General features: G+C 46.2%; 1 protein-coding gene across 50 annotated transcripts in view; it reads left to right on the plus strand.

Moving 5' to 3' along the window:
* HHAT (hedgehog acyltransferase) overlaps positions 1 to 15317 on the plus strand; it is a 354661-nt gene that overhangs the window by 79915 nt on the left and 259429 nt on the right. For all 50 annotated transcript variants that reach the window (XR_015143028.1, XR_015143021.1, XR_015143035.1 and 47 more), the window contains one exon: positions 8403 to 8574. Coding sequence is in view for 20 of the 50 variants with exons in the window: in XM_086343256.1 (XP_086199382.1) it covers positions 8403 to 8574 (172 nt within the window). In the remaining 30 variants the exon portion in view is untranslated. The remainder of the gene's footprint in view (positions 1 to 8402; positions 8575 to 15317) is intronic.

The raw sequence follows: 15317 nt of genomic DNA on the forward strand, positions 1-15317 counted from the left end.
GGCTGCACCTCTGTCTATTCTTTCTCTTTTTTTTACCCCTTTCTAAATGGTAGCAATTGCAGAAAGCAGAAACGCAAAGAGGCAAATTGAAGCCTTTCTTTGTAATCTGGGAGGATTCCTGGAAAAGTCAGCTTAGAAATGGCAAGATGTTTAATAAGGTACAGGGCAATAAAAAGCCAAGCGATTTCTGTGGTTGCTGGGGGTGTTTATGGGCACTCAACTCCTATGAGAAAAACGGGTCTAAAAGGAGAGCAGTTAAACTACTAAGGAGCTGACCTCATAGAGTGAAGGGATTCCATCGGAGACGCCGGGAGGGGAAAGACTGGGAGGGGATGGAGAAAAGCTGGCCGGCAGAGCTTGTAATCAAGGTATGCTCTGAACAAGCGCTCCCACGAATGAGTGAACGTCACAGGAGACGGTAGAGTTGAAATTTTGGTCCTTAGCCTCTCAGGCCAGCGTGCCCAGACTCTGAAGAACAGGAGGAGACTTGCCACCAGGGGGCAGCAGAGCCTCACTGTGGAAACCCACCCAGCCCAGCAAACCACAGTGGTTAAAATGAGAGCCTTAGGTCCACCCGAGACTTCTTTTGGAGAAGGCGATGACACCCCTCTCCAGTACTCTTCCCTGGAAAATCCCATGGACGGAGGAGCCTGGTAGGCTGCAGTCCATGGGGTCGCTAAGAGTCAGACACGACTGAGTGACTTCACTTTCACTTTTCACTTTCATGCATTGGAGAAGGAAATGGCAACCCACTCCAGTGTTCTGGAGAATCCCAGGGACGGGGGAGCCTGGTGGGCTGCCGTCTATGGGGTCGCACAGAGTCGGACATGACTGAAGCGACTTAGCAGCAGTAGCAGTAGGTCCACCTGAGACTTCTTTCGCTCAGTTTTTTTTTTTCCTTTAGTGTAAATTTACATACCCAAGATGAAACAAGCATAGAAGAGGAGCCTCTGTAATACATGGCATGTGATATATGTACACATCAATCACCAACAGGGAAAACTGGGCCTGTCAACAGGCCCCAGTGTTAACTCAAAGGTCATCTCTGATGGCGTTTGGAGTTGGAGAAATATGGGCCTCGTTTGTGTTTCTCCCAGGGGTCTGTGGAACTCAGAAAACGAGCCAGGGGTAAGGTGGGGGACAGTGTGGGGGAGGTCTAGGGAAAGGCAGGAAATGCTGTTTATTTGCTGAGCTTGGAGCCTGGGGCCACCCCATCCTACTCTGAGCAGGCTGACTCGTGCAGTGAGGAGCTGCTGTGTGTGTTGGGGGGCACTGGGGGGACTTTCCTTGCGCTTCTGCCCCAAGGGGAAGAAAGTGAAAGTGAAAGTCACTCAGTCGTGTCCAACTCTTTGCGAGCCCATGGACTATACAGTCCATGGAATTCTCCAGGCAAGAATACTGGAGTGGGTAGCCTTTCCCTTCTCCAGGGGATCTTTCCAACCCAGGGATTGAGCCCAGGTCTCCTACAGTACAGGTGGATTCTTCACTAGCTGAGCTACCAGGGAAGCCCAAGATTACTGGAGTGGGTAGCCTATCCCTTCTCCAGAGGATTGTCCCAACCCAGGAATCGAACCAGGATCTCCTGTGTTGCAGGCGGATTCTTTACCAACTGAGCTATGAGGGAAGCCCTGAGGGGAAGACAGTGCTTAAATAGGGAACGTGGTTGATGGTTAAGAGCAAAACTCCTGAGCCCAGCCCTTTAGTTACAGGGTTTGAATCCCTGCTCTGCTTTGGCTTGAGAGCATTTGGTGAGTTACTCACCTTATTTGTGACTGCATTTCCTTTTATCAGTATGATGGAAAAAATAATAATACCCCCTAGATAGGATTGTTGTAAGGACTAAATGATTTCATCTAGATAATGTGGCTTGACGTGTTGTACACCCTGTTATTGTCGTTACTGTTATCCAAAACTGAGCGTCATTTCTGGAGTATGTTGTTGGAGGAGGTCACTGAAAGGCTGGGATGACTGGTTGACCCTCAGTCTGGACCTGGGCAGTCAGAGGCTCCTCACCCCTCCCCTGCCCTTGGAATGTACTTTCTGCCCACCATTCTCAGGCTGGGAGCCATTTCTGGGGCATAGGTTTGACCTTGAGAGAGGAAGGTGTCGTTCAGACCAGCTGAACTCCCTACGTGACTAAACCCAGAACAGGCCTCTGTTTCAACTTTAAAATTCTGCTGGTGGATGCAGAGATCTGCTGGTGTTGTGACACCCACTACGAGGCCTGCCTGTTAGCTCCCTGGGTTATTAATCCTGCCCTGCCGGTCCAAGCAGCCCACTTGTTTCTTCGGTCTATCCTTATAAATGCTGGGCTGGAGGAAGCACAAGCTGAAATCAAGATTGCCGGGAGAAAGATCAGTAACCTCAGATATGCAGATGACACCACCCTAATGGCAGAAAGTGAAGGGGAACTAAAGAGCCTCTTGATGAAAGTGAAAGAGGAGAGTGAAAAAGTTGGCTTAAAGCTCAACATTCAGAAAACGAAGATCATGGCATCCGGTCCCATCACTTTATGGGAAATGAGGTGGGGAAACAGTGGCTGACTGTATTTTTCTGGGCTCCCAAATCACTGCAGATGGTGATTGCAGCCATGAAATTAAAAGACACTTACTCCTTGGACGGAAAGTTATGACCAACCTAGATAGCATATTAAAAAGCAGAGACGTTACTTTGCTGACAAAGGTCCGTCTAGTCAAGGCTTTGATTTTTCCAATGGTCATGTATGGATGTGAGAGTTGGACTGTAAAGAAAGCTAAGCACCGAAGAATTGAAGCTTTTGACCTGTGGTGTTGGAGAAGACTCTTGAGAGTCCCTTGGACTGCAAGGAGATCCAACCAGTCCATCCTAAAGGAGATCAGTCCTGGGTGCTCATTGGAAGGACTGAAGTTGAAGCTGAAACTGCAATACTTTGGCCACCTGATGCGAAGAGCTGACTTACTGGAAAAGACCCTGATGCTGGGAAAGATTGAGTGCAGGAGGAGAAGGGGACAACAGAGGATGAGATGGCTGGATGGCATCATCAACTCGATGGACGTGAGTTTGAGTGAACTCCGGGAGTTGGTGATGGACAGGGAGGCCTGGCGTGCTGCGGTTCATGGGGTTGCAGGGAGTCGGACACGACCGAGTGACTGAACTGAACTGGACTGTCCTCTGGGAACCAGGGGCCGGTTTCAGGTCTCACCTGGGGAGGCTCCCACGGGTGAGAACTAACATCTGTTTATGTCAGACCCGAGGCCCTGGGGTCCGGGCTGGTAGGTGAGGGTGGCAGTGGGGGCCATTCTGGGCACGATTCTGGGCAGGGGCCATCCCAGGCCTCAGAGGAGGTCAGCGGAGGATAGATGCAGGCCGTGGCTGCAGGGGTGGGCCCAGTCCCTGAGCGACCAGCGCTGGCAGTCACTGTCCCAGTCAGACCACTCAGGGTTTGGGGTAGGCTCCAGAAGGCACCTGCAGTGATGCTGACCATGAGGAATACTCACTGAGTACTCACCCCAACCAGGCTTTCCATGTTCTAACATGTTTTATCCTAGCAACAGCCCAAGGAGTAAGACACTGTTATTCCCACTTCATAGACAGTAACACGGAGGCAAAGAGAGGCTAATAGAGTGCATGTTGGGGTAGGGGGAATGAAGACTGGAGCCTTGTTGCCAGCTCGGTGACCCTCACAGGAATTAGAGTGAGGATGCAGTGTGACGTGGTGGACGTGTGGGTCTGGACACTCAAGCTGGCCAGGCCAGGTCCCAGTCCTGCGGCCGCTACCCCGACTTCAGGCTCCATTTGCTGTTCTGGCAGACACCAGTGGGTACCACCTGCCTTGGTCTGGATGCAGTGAGGGTCTGACTAGGGAATCACTTATTGGGGAAGGGGTGTGGCCTGAGACTGTGGGCTGGAGAGAAACGCCCTTGTTATAAAGCAATGAGACTTGGGCTGCAGTGCCCTGGAGCCAAGTGCAGAGGCTGGAGCGGAGGTGACTCGGTTGAACAGCTGTGTCTGGGGAAGGCTTCTCTGGTGCTCTCCAATGTGGGTATTATTCACGTGTGAAAGAACCTTTCAGCTTTGAGAACTGTCACCTTGAATCATTAGAATATCTCTGAAAGGCTTTGATATTCCTTTTTATGCAATTTGCATGAAATGAGGTTTTAAAAGATAATGTGTTTTACAATGCACTTTGCAGATGAGTTAATGTGTGTTTTTTCGTGGAGTCTTCACTAAAAATTCCCATTGGCGGCAGTTTCCAGTGGTCTTAAGGTTGGCACTGACCTCGGTTTAAAACATCTCTGGTGAAATGCTTTGCATGCCGAGGTTGAATAATGAGCAGCCCTGCTCGTTAGGCGAGCTGTGTGTGGTGCGTCTTTTCTTCCTGCCGGATCGACAAGGGACAGATGCAGTTTTTTAAATAAAAGGGAGACAACTCGATGGAAGGTATACAGGGATTGTGATAATGACACGACTCTAAAGAAAAGCTGATATCCATTCTTTTTAAAGTAAAAACAAATAGAGTGAAAAACTGGGTTGTTTTCCTTCTGCTGCGTTTGCTGGTGCAATTAAGGAATAGACATTTCTCATACTCTGACTGGGGAGGCACCCAGCATCAAAACGGCAGCACTGCAGAGAAAAGCCCAGCCCTTCTGGTCCTGGGGTGCCGCATAATTATGCCTTTTTCAGCCTGGGGAGGAAGCTGGGCCCTGGGGAAGGTAGGTAAGTCACTAGCTGGAAGCCAGTCAGGCACACAACGCACCTTGTGTTTCTTCCTAATTACAGATCTTCGGGTCCCTCTAGATGGTGCCTTGTTTGGGGAAGGAAAGGAGGGCCTCTGGGCTGTCCGTGGCACATGGTCGCCTGAGCTGCAGGCGATTGGCCAGACTTTCCCGATCGCCTGGCGGGGTCCTTTGTCCTGATCCGGCAGAGGCTCTCCTGTCTCTTCTCTGCTCCCGGGAACAGGGCTGCACAGCCAGTGGTGCCCCGAGACCACAGGTGCAGCTCTGGTCCTCAGGGGGACCTGAGCTGGGGGTTAGCTGTCTGCTCATGGGCCTGCAGGGCATGTGCACCGTTGCTTATTTAGAAGCCGGAGACAGTTGTGCAAAGATGGTCTTCGGTCAGTTCTGCTTGTGAGTTGTTATCACGTTCAATCAGGGAAGCTGCTTTCCTCCGAAAGTCTGGCACCAAGAAAGGCCCTGCCCACTGGCCTAGAGTGGAGTTAGGGGCCTCTTGGGTCTTGGCTCAGCTGATTGCCTTGGTGTGAACTGTTCTAGCTGCCACAGACTGATGGACACTCTGTTCGTCATTATTTCTTCATTTGCTGATGCTCATTAAGTCCAAATGAGTTTGCTTTGTTAGACGGTATTTGTTTTCCTCTTTCTTACTCCACTCTGTATGATAGTCTCTAGGTCCATCTGTGTCTCTTCAAAGGACCCAAATTTGTTCTTTTTAATGGCCAAATAATATTCCACTGTGTAATATATGTACCATATCTTTTTTTATCCATCCATCTGTTGATGGATATCTAGATTGCTTCCATGTCCTGGCTATTGTAGATAGTGCTGCAATGAATATTGGGGTGTATGTGTCTTTTTGAATTTTGAGCTAGAAAAGGATTGATTATGAACAAAGGGGAACTTAGCGTATAGCTAAGAAAATCTCTGAGTGAGGTGGGAAGGTAGTTGTTGTTTTTACTAAGTTGTATCTGACTCTTTGCAATCCCATGGACAGTAGCCCACCAGGCTCCTCTTTCCGTGGGTTTTTCCAGGCAAGAATACTGGAGTAGGTTGTTATTTCCTTCTGCAGGGGATCTTCCCAACCCAGGGATTGAACCTGAGTCTCCTGAATGGCAAGCGGGTTCTTTACCACTGAGCCGCCAGGGAAGACCCAAAGTGGGACGGTAAGGAGAAATAAAGATGGGGCTGGCGCAGAAGAGAGAGAGAGGCAGGCCTTCTTGTTGAGGATGCCGTGCTCCCCAAAGCATTTTTGACAAGAAGGGTGCGGAAGCAGAGCGCTTGTCTCTCTAGTGGAGAGGACCAATGCCTTTACGCTATTATAAACTTGCATTTCTCCCCCCAGTTACAGAAATAGTAACAGTTTAAAATAACTGAAGACCCTTACCATCCAAAGATTACCATCACTGCTGCCATTTTGGTGTCTCTCTCTCTCTCTCTCTCCAGCCTTTCATGATTTATGCAGATAGGTATCAAAAAATAGTGTTTTGTGACTACGTACGATTGAGGTGCGCTTGTGCACGTAACCAAGCCCCAAGCCCCTCCTGTTGGGCCTTTCGTGATTGCCTTTTTCTGCTCAAGTAATGCAGACACGAGGGATCAGGCAGCTCGGGGGTCTCTTAACTGAGGATTTTGCCATTCACTGGCTCACTGATGCTCTGCTGTGGACTTTGTAGGGTCTCGCAGAGCAGGCACGCTTGAGGTAAGGATTCAGATGAAAACCACCCTCAGTTATTCCTGGAGAAGGAAAGCGGCGGGGCATTGCACTGGATGTGGCTGTAATTACAGTGAACTGTGATCCGTGCCAGGCTGCAAGCCGAGGCTTAGCTCCCTGGATAACCTCGCCAGCCAGCACTCCCCTGGCAGACCTGGTGGCATGGGTCTTTCAAAGCCATTATTAATACTTTGTTTCCTAACACGTTATCTTTCTCAGGTGAGCTGAAGAAAATGAAAGGAAAAAGGAAATTCCTGTAGTTTGATCGTCTTACATTAAAAAAGTTAAACCAGCAGCTCTCCTGGGTGTAGCTAACCCAGTGGATGACAAAAGGGGGAAAGCCATCCACGCAGGTGATTGCAGTTTCACTGTGCCAGCCCGAATTTCTTGGTCTGGCTTCTTGCTGGAAGAGGACAGTTTGAGACCGCAAGCTAGCCTAACGCCAAGGCCCAAGAAAGGATTCTGCACCCTCCACCCCAGCAGCAACCTGCAAAAATCCAGGGCAGAGGGCAATTCCTGATGTATCATGTATATGCTCAAGAATGGAATAAAAATGAATTCCTGGGAGTGTAGGTCACCCGTCACCTCTCAGGGCTGTGCCTGCAGCCCCTCCTGGCTGCAGTGGGACCCAGCGCGCCCTGATGGTTAGAGGAGAGGAGAAGTCAGAGAAGCACGCCCAGGTCACTTTCCCCAGGGCCGGCCTCCCTAGTTTCTGTGGTGTCTGGAGCCGTACTTGTCAAAGGCTGAATTGAGTCCATATCCTCTGCCCGCCAATGTGTGTAGCTACAAGTTTGCAATTAAGGCATCCACGTCCCCTCTGCATTTCAAGGCAGCCTTCAGCCTAATAAAATCATGTCAGTGTAACATCCAGAAAACTTATGTACACTCCCTTGGTTTTTTGTTTGTTTGCTTTGGCTTGTTTTTTGATTGCACCGGGTCTTCATTGCAGCATGCAGGATCTAAATTCCCTGATTGTGGATCACACTAGGACCCCCGGCACTGGGAGTGCAGAGTCTTAGCCACTCAACTACCAAGGAAGTCTCTCTGTTGTTTTTGTGTGTTGGTCTAGGATACATCAGGAATTGCCCTCTGCCCTGGATTTTTGCAGGGCTGCTGCTGGGGTGGAGGGTGCAGAATCCCTTCTTGGGCCTCGGCGTTGGGCTAGCTTGCGGCCCCCACAAGCTATATTCTTACTCTGGGATAGAGTATTCTAACTCGGATGTGACTTTTAAAAGACTTTAATTGAAACATAATTTGATTTACAGTGTTTGCAGTAGTTTCAGGTATACAGCAAATGATTCAGTTACATGTGCTCAGTCACTTCAGTCGTGTCTGACTCTTTGCGACCCCGTGGACTGTAGCCTGCCAGGCTCCTCTGTCCATGGGATTCTCCAGGCAAGAACACTGGAGTGGGTTGCCATTCCCTCCTGCAGGGGGCCTTCCCCCCTTCCAGGGATCAAACCCACGTCTCTATGTCTCCTGTACTGGCAGGTGGGTTCTTTACCACTAGCTGTCTATTTGTTTACTCTTTTTAAGATTCTTTTCCTTTCTAGGTTATTACAACATACTGAATATAGTTCTCTGTGCTATACAGTAGGTCCTTGTCTATTATCTATTTTATATATAGTAGTGTGTGTCTGTTAATCCCAAACTGTTAATTTATCCACCACCCCCCACCCCCCTTTCCCCTTTGGTAACCATAAGCTTGGTTTCTATGTCTGGGAGTCTGTTTCTGTGTTCTAAATAAGTTCATTTGTATCATTTCTTAAGATTCCACGTATATGTGATATCATATGAGATTTATCGGACATAATTCTTTTCATCCAAGAGCACAGAGTGTTTCCAAGGCAAACTAAACCAACCCTCCATTCGGAGATAACAGCGATAATGAGAACTTATAAAAAAAAGTTGTCTGGGGGACTCTGAAAGGTTTTAAAAACGGTGGCGCCATCCGATGACTTCTTTCGTTTCCCCTTTAGATGCAGCAGCAGGAGCAGAGCTCGCCGAAGACCAGCCTCTCCATCCTTGCCTTGGGGCTGGGCCGTCTCCTCTTCTACTGGTGGCTGGCAGAGCTGATGGTTCATCTCATGTACATGCACGCCATCTACAGCAGTGCCTCCCTCCTGAGGGCCGTCTCGAGCTGGACCTTAGGTAACTGGAGAGATCGCCGGCGGTAGAACAAGCGTCAGGAGCGAGCTTCACGGGGAAGCTGGTCAGAGAGCAGACAGGGGTGTGGTTGCCTTCAGCAAACCCTGTATTTTTTAACCACATTCCTCTTGTGGCCAAGATGACGCGTGCGTGAAGTGGCCGACAGAGGTGAGGGCCAGGTTTGTGGGCTGGGAGCCGAGGATGGTAGCAGCCCCTCTTCCTGATGGAATTCCTGCTAAGCTCAGCTGGGTCTGCATCTTCCTGGTGTGGCCAGCACTGCACTTGACAGGAGTCCCTGCTAAGAGCTGGTGCTGTAAGACCGAGTTCTGTAGTCATCCTTGTTTTCGTGTACGATGTAAAGCAGAGTGTAAAGCTTTAGAGTCAGACAGATCCAGGCTTTATTTTCAAATTGAAGTGTAGTTGATTTACAACGTTGTATTAGTTTCAGGTGTATAGCAAAGTGATTTGGTTGTACATATACGTGTGTGTGTGTGTGCACGTGAGCACGTGCGCTCTGTGCTTAGTTGCTCAGTCAAGTCCGACTGTTTGTGACCCCATGGACTGTAGCCCGCCAGGCTCCTCTGTCCATGGGGATTCCCCAGGCAAGAATACTGGAGGAGGTTGCCATGCTCTCCTCCAGGGGATCTTCCTGACCCAGGAATCAAACCCAGGTCTCCCGCATTGCAGGCAGATTCTTTACTGACTGAGCCACCAGGGAAGCCCATATGTGTTTCACTTATAGGTTATTACAAATATTGGGTATAGTTCCCAGTAGATTCTTGTTGGTCATCTACTTTATGTGTAGTAGTGTGTGTCTGTTAATCCTAAACCGCTAATTTATTCCTCCCCCCAATTTTCCCCTTGGTAACTGTAAGTTTGTTTTCTTTGTCTGTGAATGTATCCCTATTTTGTCAAAAGTTCATTGGCGTCACTTTTTAGACTCCACATATAGGTGATATCGGGCTTCCCTGATAGGTCAGTTGAAAAGGAATCCGCCTGCAATGCAGGAGACCCCAGTTCAGTTCCTGGGTCAGGAAGATCCCCTGGAGAAGGGATAGGCTACCCACTCCAGTATTCTTGGGCTTCCCTGGTGGCTTAGCTGGTAAAGAATCTGCCTGCAATGCGGGAGACCTGGGTTCAATCCCTGGGTTGGGAAGATCCCCTGGAGAAGGGAAAGGCTACCCACTCCAGTACTCTGGCCTGGAGAATTCCAGGCACTGTATAGTCCATGGGGTTACAAAGAGTCGGACATGACTGAGTGACTTTAACTTCACATAGGTGATATCATATTTGTCTTTCTCAGGCTGACTTCACTTAGTATGATAATCTTTAAGTCCATCCATGTTGCTGCAGATGGCAACATTTCATTCTTTTTTATGGCTGAGTAATATTCCAGCTGTGTGTGTGTGTGTGTGTGTGAGTGTGTGAGTGTGTGTATGTATGCATGTGTGTGTGTATGTATGTATTTGTATAAACTATATACACCACATCTTCTTTATCCATTCACAGTCAGCTGTAGGTTTGAACCTTGACTCCATCAGCCGCTAGTGGGCAGCCTTTGACAGTTTGCCGCAACTCTCTGCATCTTCACCTGTTCAGTGAGCAGACTCACCTTTGCAGGATTGTCTGGAAGGTTAAGTGAAACCATGTCTGGTAGGTAGAATTAATGGTACATGCTCATGTAGGCCCCTCTGTTGGCCCTTATTTCTTATCTACCCATTTCTTTTGGAGGAGGGCATGGCAACCCATTCCAGTATTCTTGCCTGGAGAACCCCCAAGGACAGAGGAGCCTGGCAGGCTACAGTCCATGGGGTTGCAAAGAGTTGGACATGACCGAGCAGCTAAGCACAGCACCCATTTCTTTATATCTGCTCATAGGTGGGGTGGAGGTCTTATTTCCTCAGCAGGACACCCAATTAAGTCTCTAGTATAAGACTTCTCTGTGTATATGCCACTGTTCTTTATTCCTCTGGCAAAAACAGCAGAGAACATGCTCCTTTCTGAACAAAATCTCCCGTTTCTTTGTTTGTGTTCCTTTCAAGAGCTTCCGTGGTGGCTGAATTCAGCTGTGTGGTCTGACCTCCAGCCTGGGGCTCCGTTGGGAAATGGGTGATCTTCCGGTCAGATTAAGCTGCTCTCTGCCGAGGGCAAGAGTAATGGCCTGACTCCTTATCTGTTTGGTGATTTATAGATTTTTTTTTTTTTTAAAGAGAAGTCTTGATTGCCCTTGTTATCACATAGGCTTAATCAGAATGTTTTCAAGGAAGATGCCTTTCAGGATTGGGAGAATGCTGAGTTGTTTTAATGAGAGTCTCTTCTTCCCAAAGAAAATCCTTTTTTTTTCATAGTTGAAAGTAACTAATAATCTAAGGCTTTAATGATATACTTAGGCAAACAAAATAGGATTAAATGATGGCTGTGCTAAATCAGATCCTGATTGTACTGCATCCAAATTAGGAGATTATCCATTTGGATGATTTTAACTATGAAAACTGGATAGCAAAACTCGAAATGGTGCTTAAACAGTAAGGAAGAGCTGTTGTCTCAGACAGCTAGTATCTTAAGGTCAACGCTAAGGGTGGTAACTCCAGTGACTAAGAAAAGTCATCAGTGATCCATTTGGGCGCCTATCACTCAACTGAAGAACTAACCAGAATCCTAGAAGTCCTTAGTTTGTACCCACAATGCCATCACTTTCACCCCCCTCCACAAAGTAACCTGATCTTGGGGTTTATCATTCCTTTTTTTTCTTTTTTATTAAATAAAAAAAAATTTATTCTTAGAGCCAGTTTAGGGTTAGAGCAAAACTGATAACTCAGTTCAGGGATTTCCCATCTGTCCCCTGACCTGCACGTGCAGAGCCTCCCGCAGTACCAGTGTTCCCACCAGAGTACACGTTACCGGAGATGAGCGTACCGCGACATGCCATCACCCAGAGCCCCTCTGTGTATTAGAACTGACTCAGTGTCATACAGTCCGCGGGCTGTGCCGGATGTGTAAAGACGTGTGTCCTCTGCTGTGATACACGCAGAGGAGTTTCACAGCCCTGACAGTCCCCAGCGCTCTGTTCATTGCTCCCTCCCCTTTAATCCTGGCAACCACTGGTCTTGTTAATGTCTCCATACTTTTACCTTTTCCAGAATGTTGTGTGGTTGGAATCCTACAGTATGTAGCTTTTTCAGGTTGATATCTCTCACGTAGTAATATGCAACTCAGGGCTCCTCCATGGCTTTTTATGGTTTGATAGCTCATTCAATGTTAGTGCTGAATAATATTGCATTATCTGGATGTAACAGCGTTTATCTGTTTGTCTACTGAAGTATGTATCAGTTGATTCTAAGCGTCGCGGTTATGAATAAATTTGCTACAAGCATCCACATGCAGGTTTTTATGTGCCTGTAAGTTTTCAAGTCCTTTGAGTAAATACCAATAAATAACCACAATGGCTTGATTTTATGGTAAGAATATGTTTATTTTTGTAAGAAACTGACAAACTGGCGGTTTTTTCCCCAAACTGGCTTTTTTTTTTTTTTTTTTTTTTAGTTTTCCAAAGTGGTTGTATCATTTTGTGTTCTTACCAACAATGCACGAGAGCCGGTTTCACATATTTGTCAGTATTTGGTGTTGTCAGTATTTTGGATTGTGGCCATTCTAATAGCTGTGTAGCAGTATCTCATTGATGCTTTAATTTGCAATTCTCTAGTAACATAATGTAGAACATCTTCTTGTATGCTTATTTGCTCTCTGCATATCTTCTTTGGTGAGCTGTCTGTTCAGGTCTTTGCCCATTTTTAAATTGGATTGTTCCTTTTTTAACTGTTGAGTTTTAATGGTTCTTTGTATATTTTAGAGGCCAATCCTTTACCAGATGTCTCTTTTCAAATATTTTCTCCCAGTCTGTGGCTTATCTTCTCATTTTCTTGACAGTGTCTTTAACAGAGCAAAAGTTTTGATTTTTATAAAGTCTAGCTTATCAGTTATCCTTCATCGATCTTGCATTTGGTGTTATATCTTAAAAAGCCACCACCTTGTCTGAGGTCACCTAGGCTTCCTCCTGTGTTATCATCTAAGAGTTTGGTGTTACGTCTTAAAAAGCCGCCGCCATGTCTGCGGTCACCTAGGCTTCCTCCTGTGTTATCGTCTAAGGGTTTTAGAGTTGTGTGCTTTATGTTTAGGTCTATGGGCTATTTCAAGTTAACTTTTGTGAAGGTGTAAGAAATTAGACGTGAATTTCTTCCAGCATCATTTGTTAAAAACACTGTCTTTGCCCCGTTGTATTGTCTTTGCTCCTTTGTCAAAGATCGATCGACTGTGTTTATATTGATGAGTCTATTTCTGGGCTCTCTGTTTGGTTCCATTGATCTTTTTGTTTATTCTTTCACCAGTATCACACTGTCTTGATGAATGTAGCTTTAAAGGAAGTCTTGAAAGTAAAGTAAGTCTTGAAAGTGAGGCAGATAGGGCCAGGCCTTCACCTCTCGTCTTTCCTTCCAGTGCAGGTAGATTATTCTGGGTCTTTTGCCTCTGCATATAAACTTTAGAATCAGTTTGTTGATATCCAGAAAATAACTTGCTAGGATTTTTATTTGGATTGCATTGAATCTGTAGATGGAGTATGGAGGAATTAATATCTTGATATCGTGAGCTTTTCCTTCCACAAACTGGCTATTTATTTAGTTTTTCTTCAATTTCTTTTTCTTCAGACTTCAGTTTTTCTTCAGAATTTTATAGTTTTCCTCATATATAACTTGCACATATTTTCTCATATTTATACCTAAATATTTTTTGGTATTAATGTAAATAGTACTATGTTTTTAGTTTCAAATTCTATTTGTTTATTGTCAGTAAATAGGAAAGTGGTTGACTTTAATATATTAACTTTGTCTTCTGTAACCTTTCTACAATTTTTATTCCAGGAGATTTTGTTGTTGTTGTAATTGTTTCTTTGGGATTTTCTACATTGACACTCATGTCATCTTTAAGCAAGAGTAATTTCTTCCTTCCAAAAATACATAGGACTTCCAGTATTATATGGAAAAGGAATGGTGAGAAGGGGCAGGCTTGGCTTCTTCCTTTCACCATCAAGTATGATGTTTTTAATTTAGTCTCAAACTAGAAAGCTTCTATTTTCTTGCCGTTAAGTATTATGTTACCTGTAGGTTTTTTGTAGATGCTTTTTTACTAAGTTGAGGAAGTTCCTTTCTATTCCTAGTTTGCTGAGAGTTTTTTTTTTTGTCATGAATGGGTGTTGGATTTTGTCAAATGCTTCTTTCTTGCATATATTGATATTAGCCATTTTTTCTTCTCTAGCTTGTTGATGTGATGGATTGCATTAACTGATTTTCAGATGTTGAATCAGTCTTGCATACTTGGATAAATCTCATATTTCATGGTGTTTAATTGTTTTTATATATTGATGGATTGATTTGCTAATATTTTGTTGAATTTTTGTGTGTATGTTCATGAGAGATATCGACATGTAGTTTTCTTGTAATATTCAGTTCAGTTCAGTCGCTCAGTCATGTCCAACTCTTTGAGGCCCCAGTGTATCCTTAAGAGTTATCCTAAGTGAAATGAAGGAGACAGGCCTTTAGGCCCACGTGTCCTTTAGTCACTGGATGTGGGCTGTGTCAGAAAGGGGTGTGACCTTGGATGAGGCAGCTTTCTCGAGGAGGCGGTCCCCAAAGCAGCTAACAGCTGAGAGTTTTTCTGGTCACATTTCCGTCGACTGGGATAATAAGCCATTCCTTCCTGGAGGAAGATTTGATTAGGATAGCATGGTTTCCATCACAGCAGTTTTCCGTGGAAGTGTCCCCTTGGTCGCTCAGAGCCTTGCTTTCAATAGCTGCTTCGTTCTAGGTGATTACACACAATTATGATTTGATTAGCAGTTTCAACACGGTGCGTGGAACTTCCAGAGTCTCGCTGATTATTACTAGCTGGATTTTTACTGCCTTAAGGCTCCAGGAATCCAGATAATCAAGATTTCCTAGCTTTCCCCTCTAATATCTGCTTGTTAATCAGTCAGTTTCTTCCTTGGAAGTAGTAAAAAACAACTTTGGATGATTGATGCAGAAAATCAAATGCCTTCAAAGGAAATTGGGTAGGTAGGTAGTTCACAGAATCACAGGGAGGGCTGGACACCTGAATTCGGGGCAGGCAGCCAGGAATCCAAGCCCAGATTATGCCACTAAGCTCCTCTGCGAGGGGGCCACTGCCCTCAGGACAGCTGCTGCTGGCACTGCTCTCTGTACCCCGAACTGTCCACATCGGCACTGGCCTTGGGGTGCCATTGTTAGTGGCAGTGCCACCAGAGTGTCCCTGTCTAAAGGGCAGAGCCTAAGTGGAGTGGAGGGGAGTCTGGGGAGGCAAGTGTCCAGCAGAGTCTACTTTTCTAGTAGGAGGAAGACTGCACCCACGACAAAGACAAAGATGGGGAATTCCCTGAACACAGCAGGATAGATGCTGGACATCTTTAAGCCTTCCCGGGAGCCTTCTGTCCTGTCTCCATCTGGGTTTGTTGATTTCCAGGCCTGCTGCTTAACTGCTGTCCAGGGAAATTCCTTTCTTCGTTATCCTGGGGATTCCTTTTGCTTCTTGTGTGTGTCGGAGGCTTGTTTCCTGGCATACACTTATTCTTTTAGTTGCTCCCCCCATTTTGACAAAGTATATCCCCCAGTAACCTCTCTGAAAGAAGATGCAGGGGAGGTCAGTTTGGGATTTCTTACATATCTGAGATGATTTTA

Source organism: Bos grunniens, chromosome 16 (assembly GCF_055505025.1).
Source record: "Bos grunniens cultivar Pamir isolate PY7600 chromosome 16, Bosgru_T2T1.0, whole genome shotgun sequence".
NCBI lineage: Eukaryota > Metazoa > Chordata > Mammalia > Artiodactyla > Bovidae > Bos > Bos grunniens.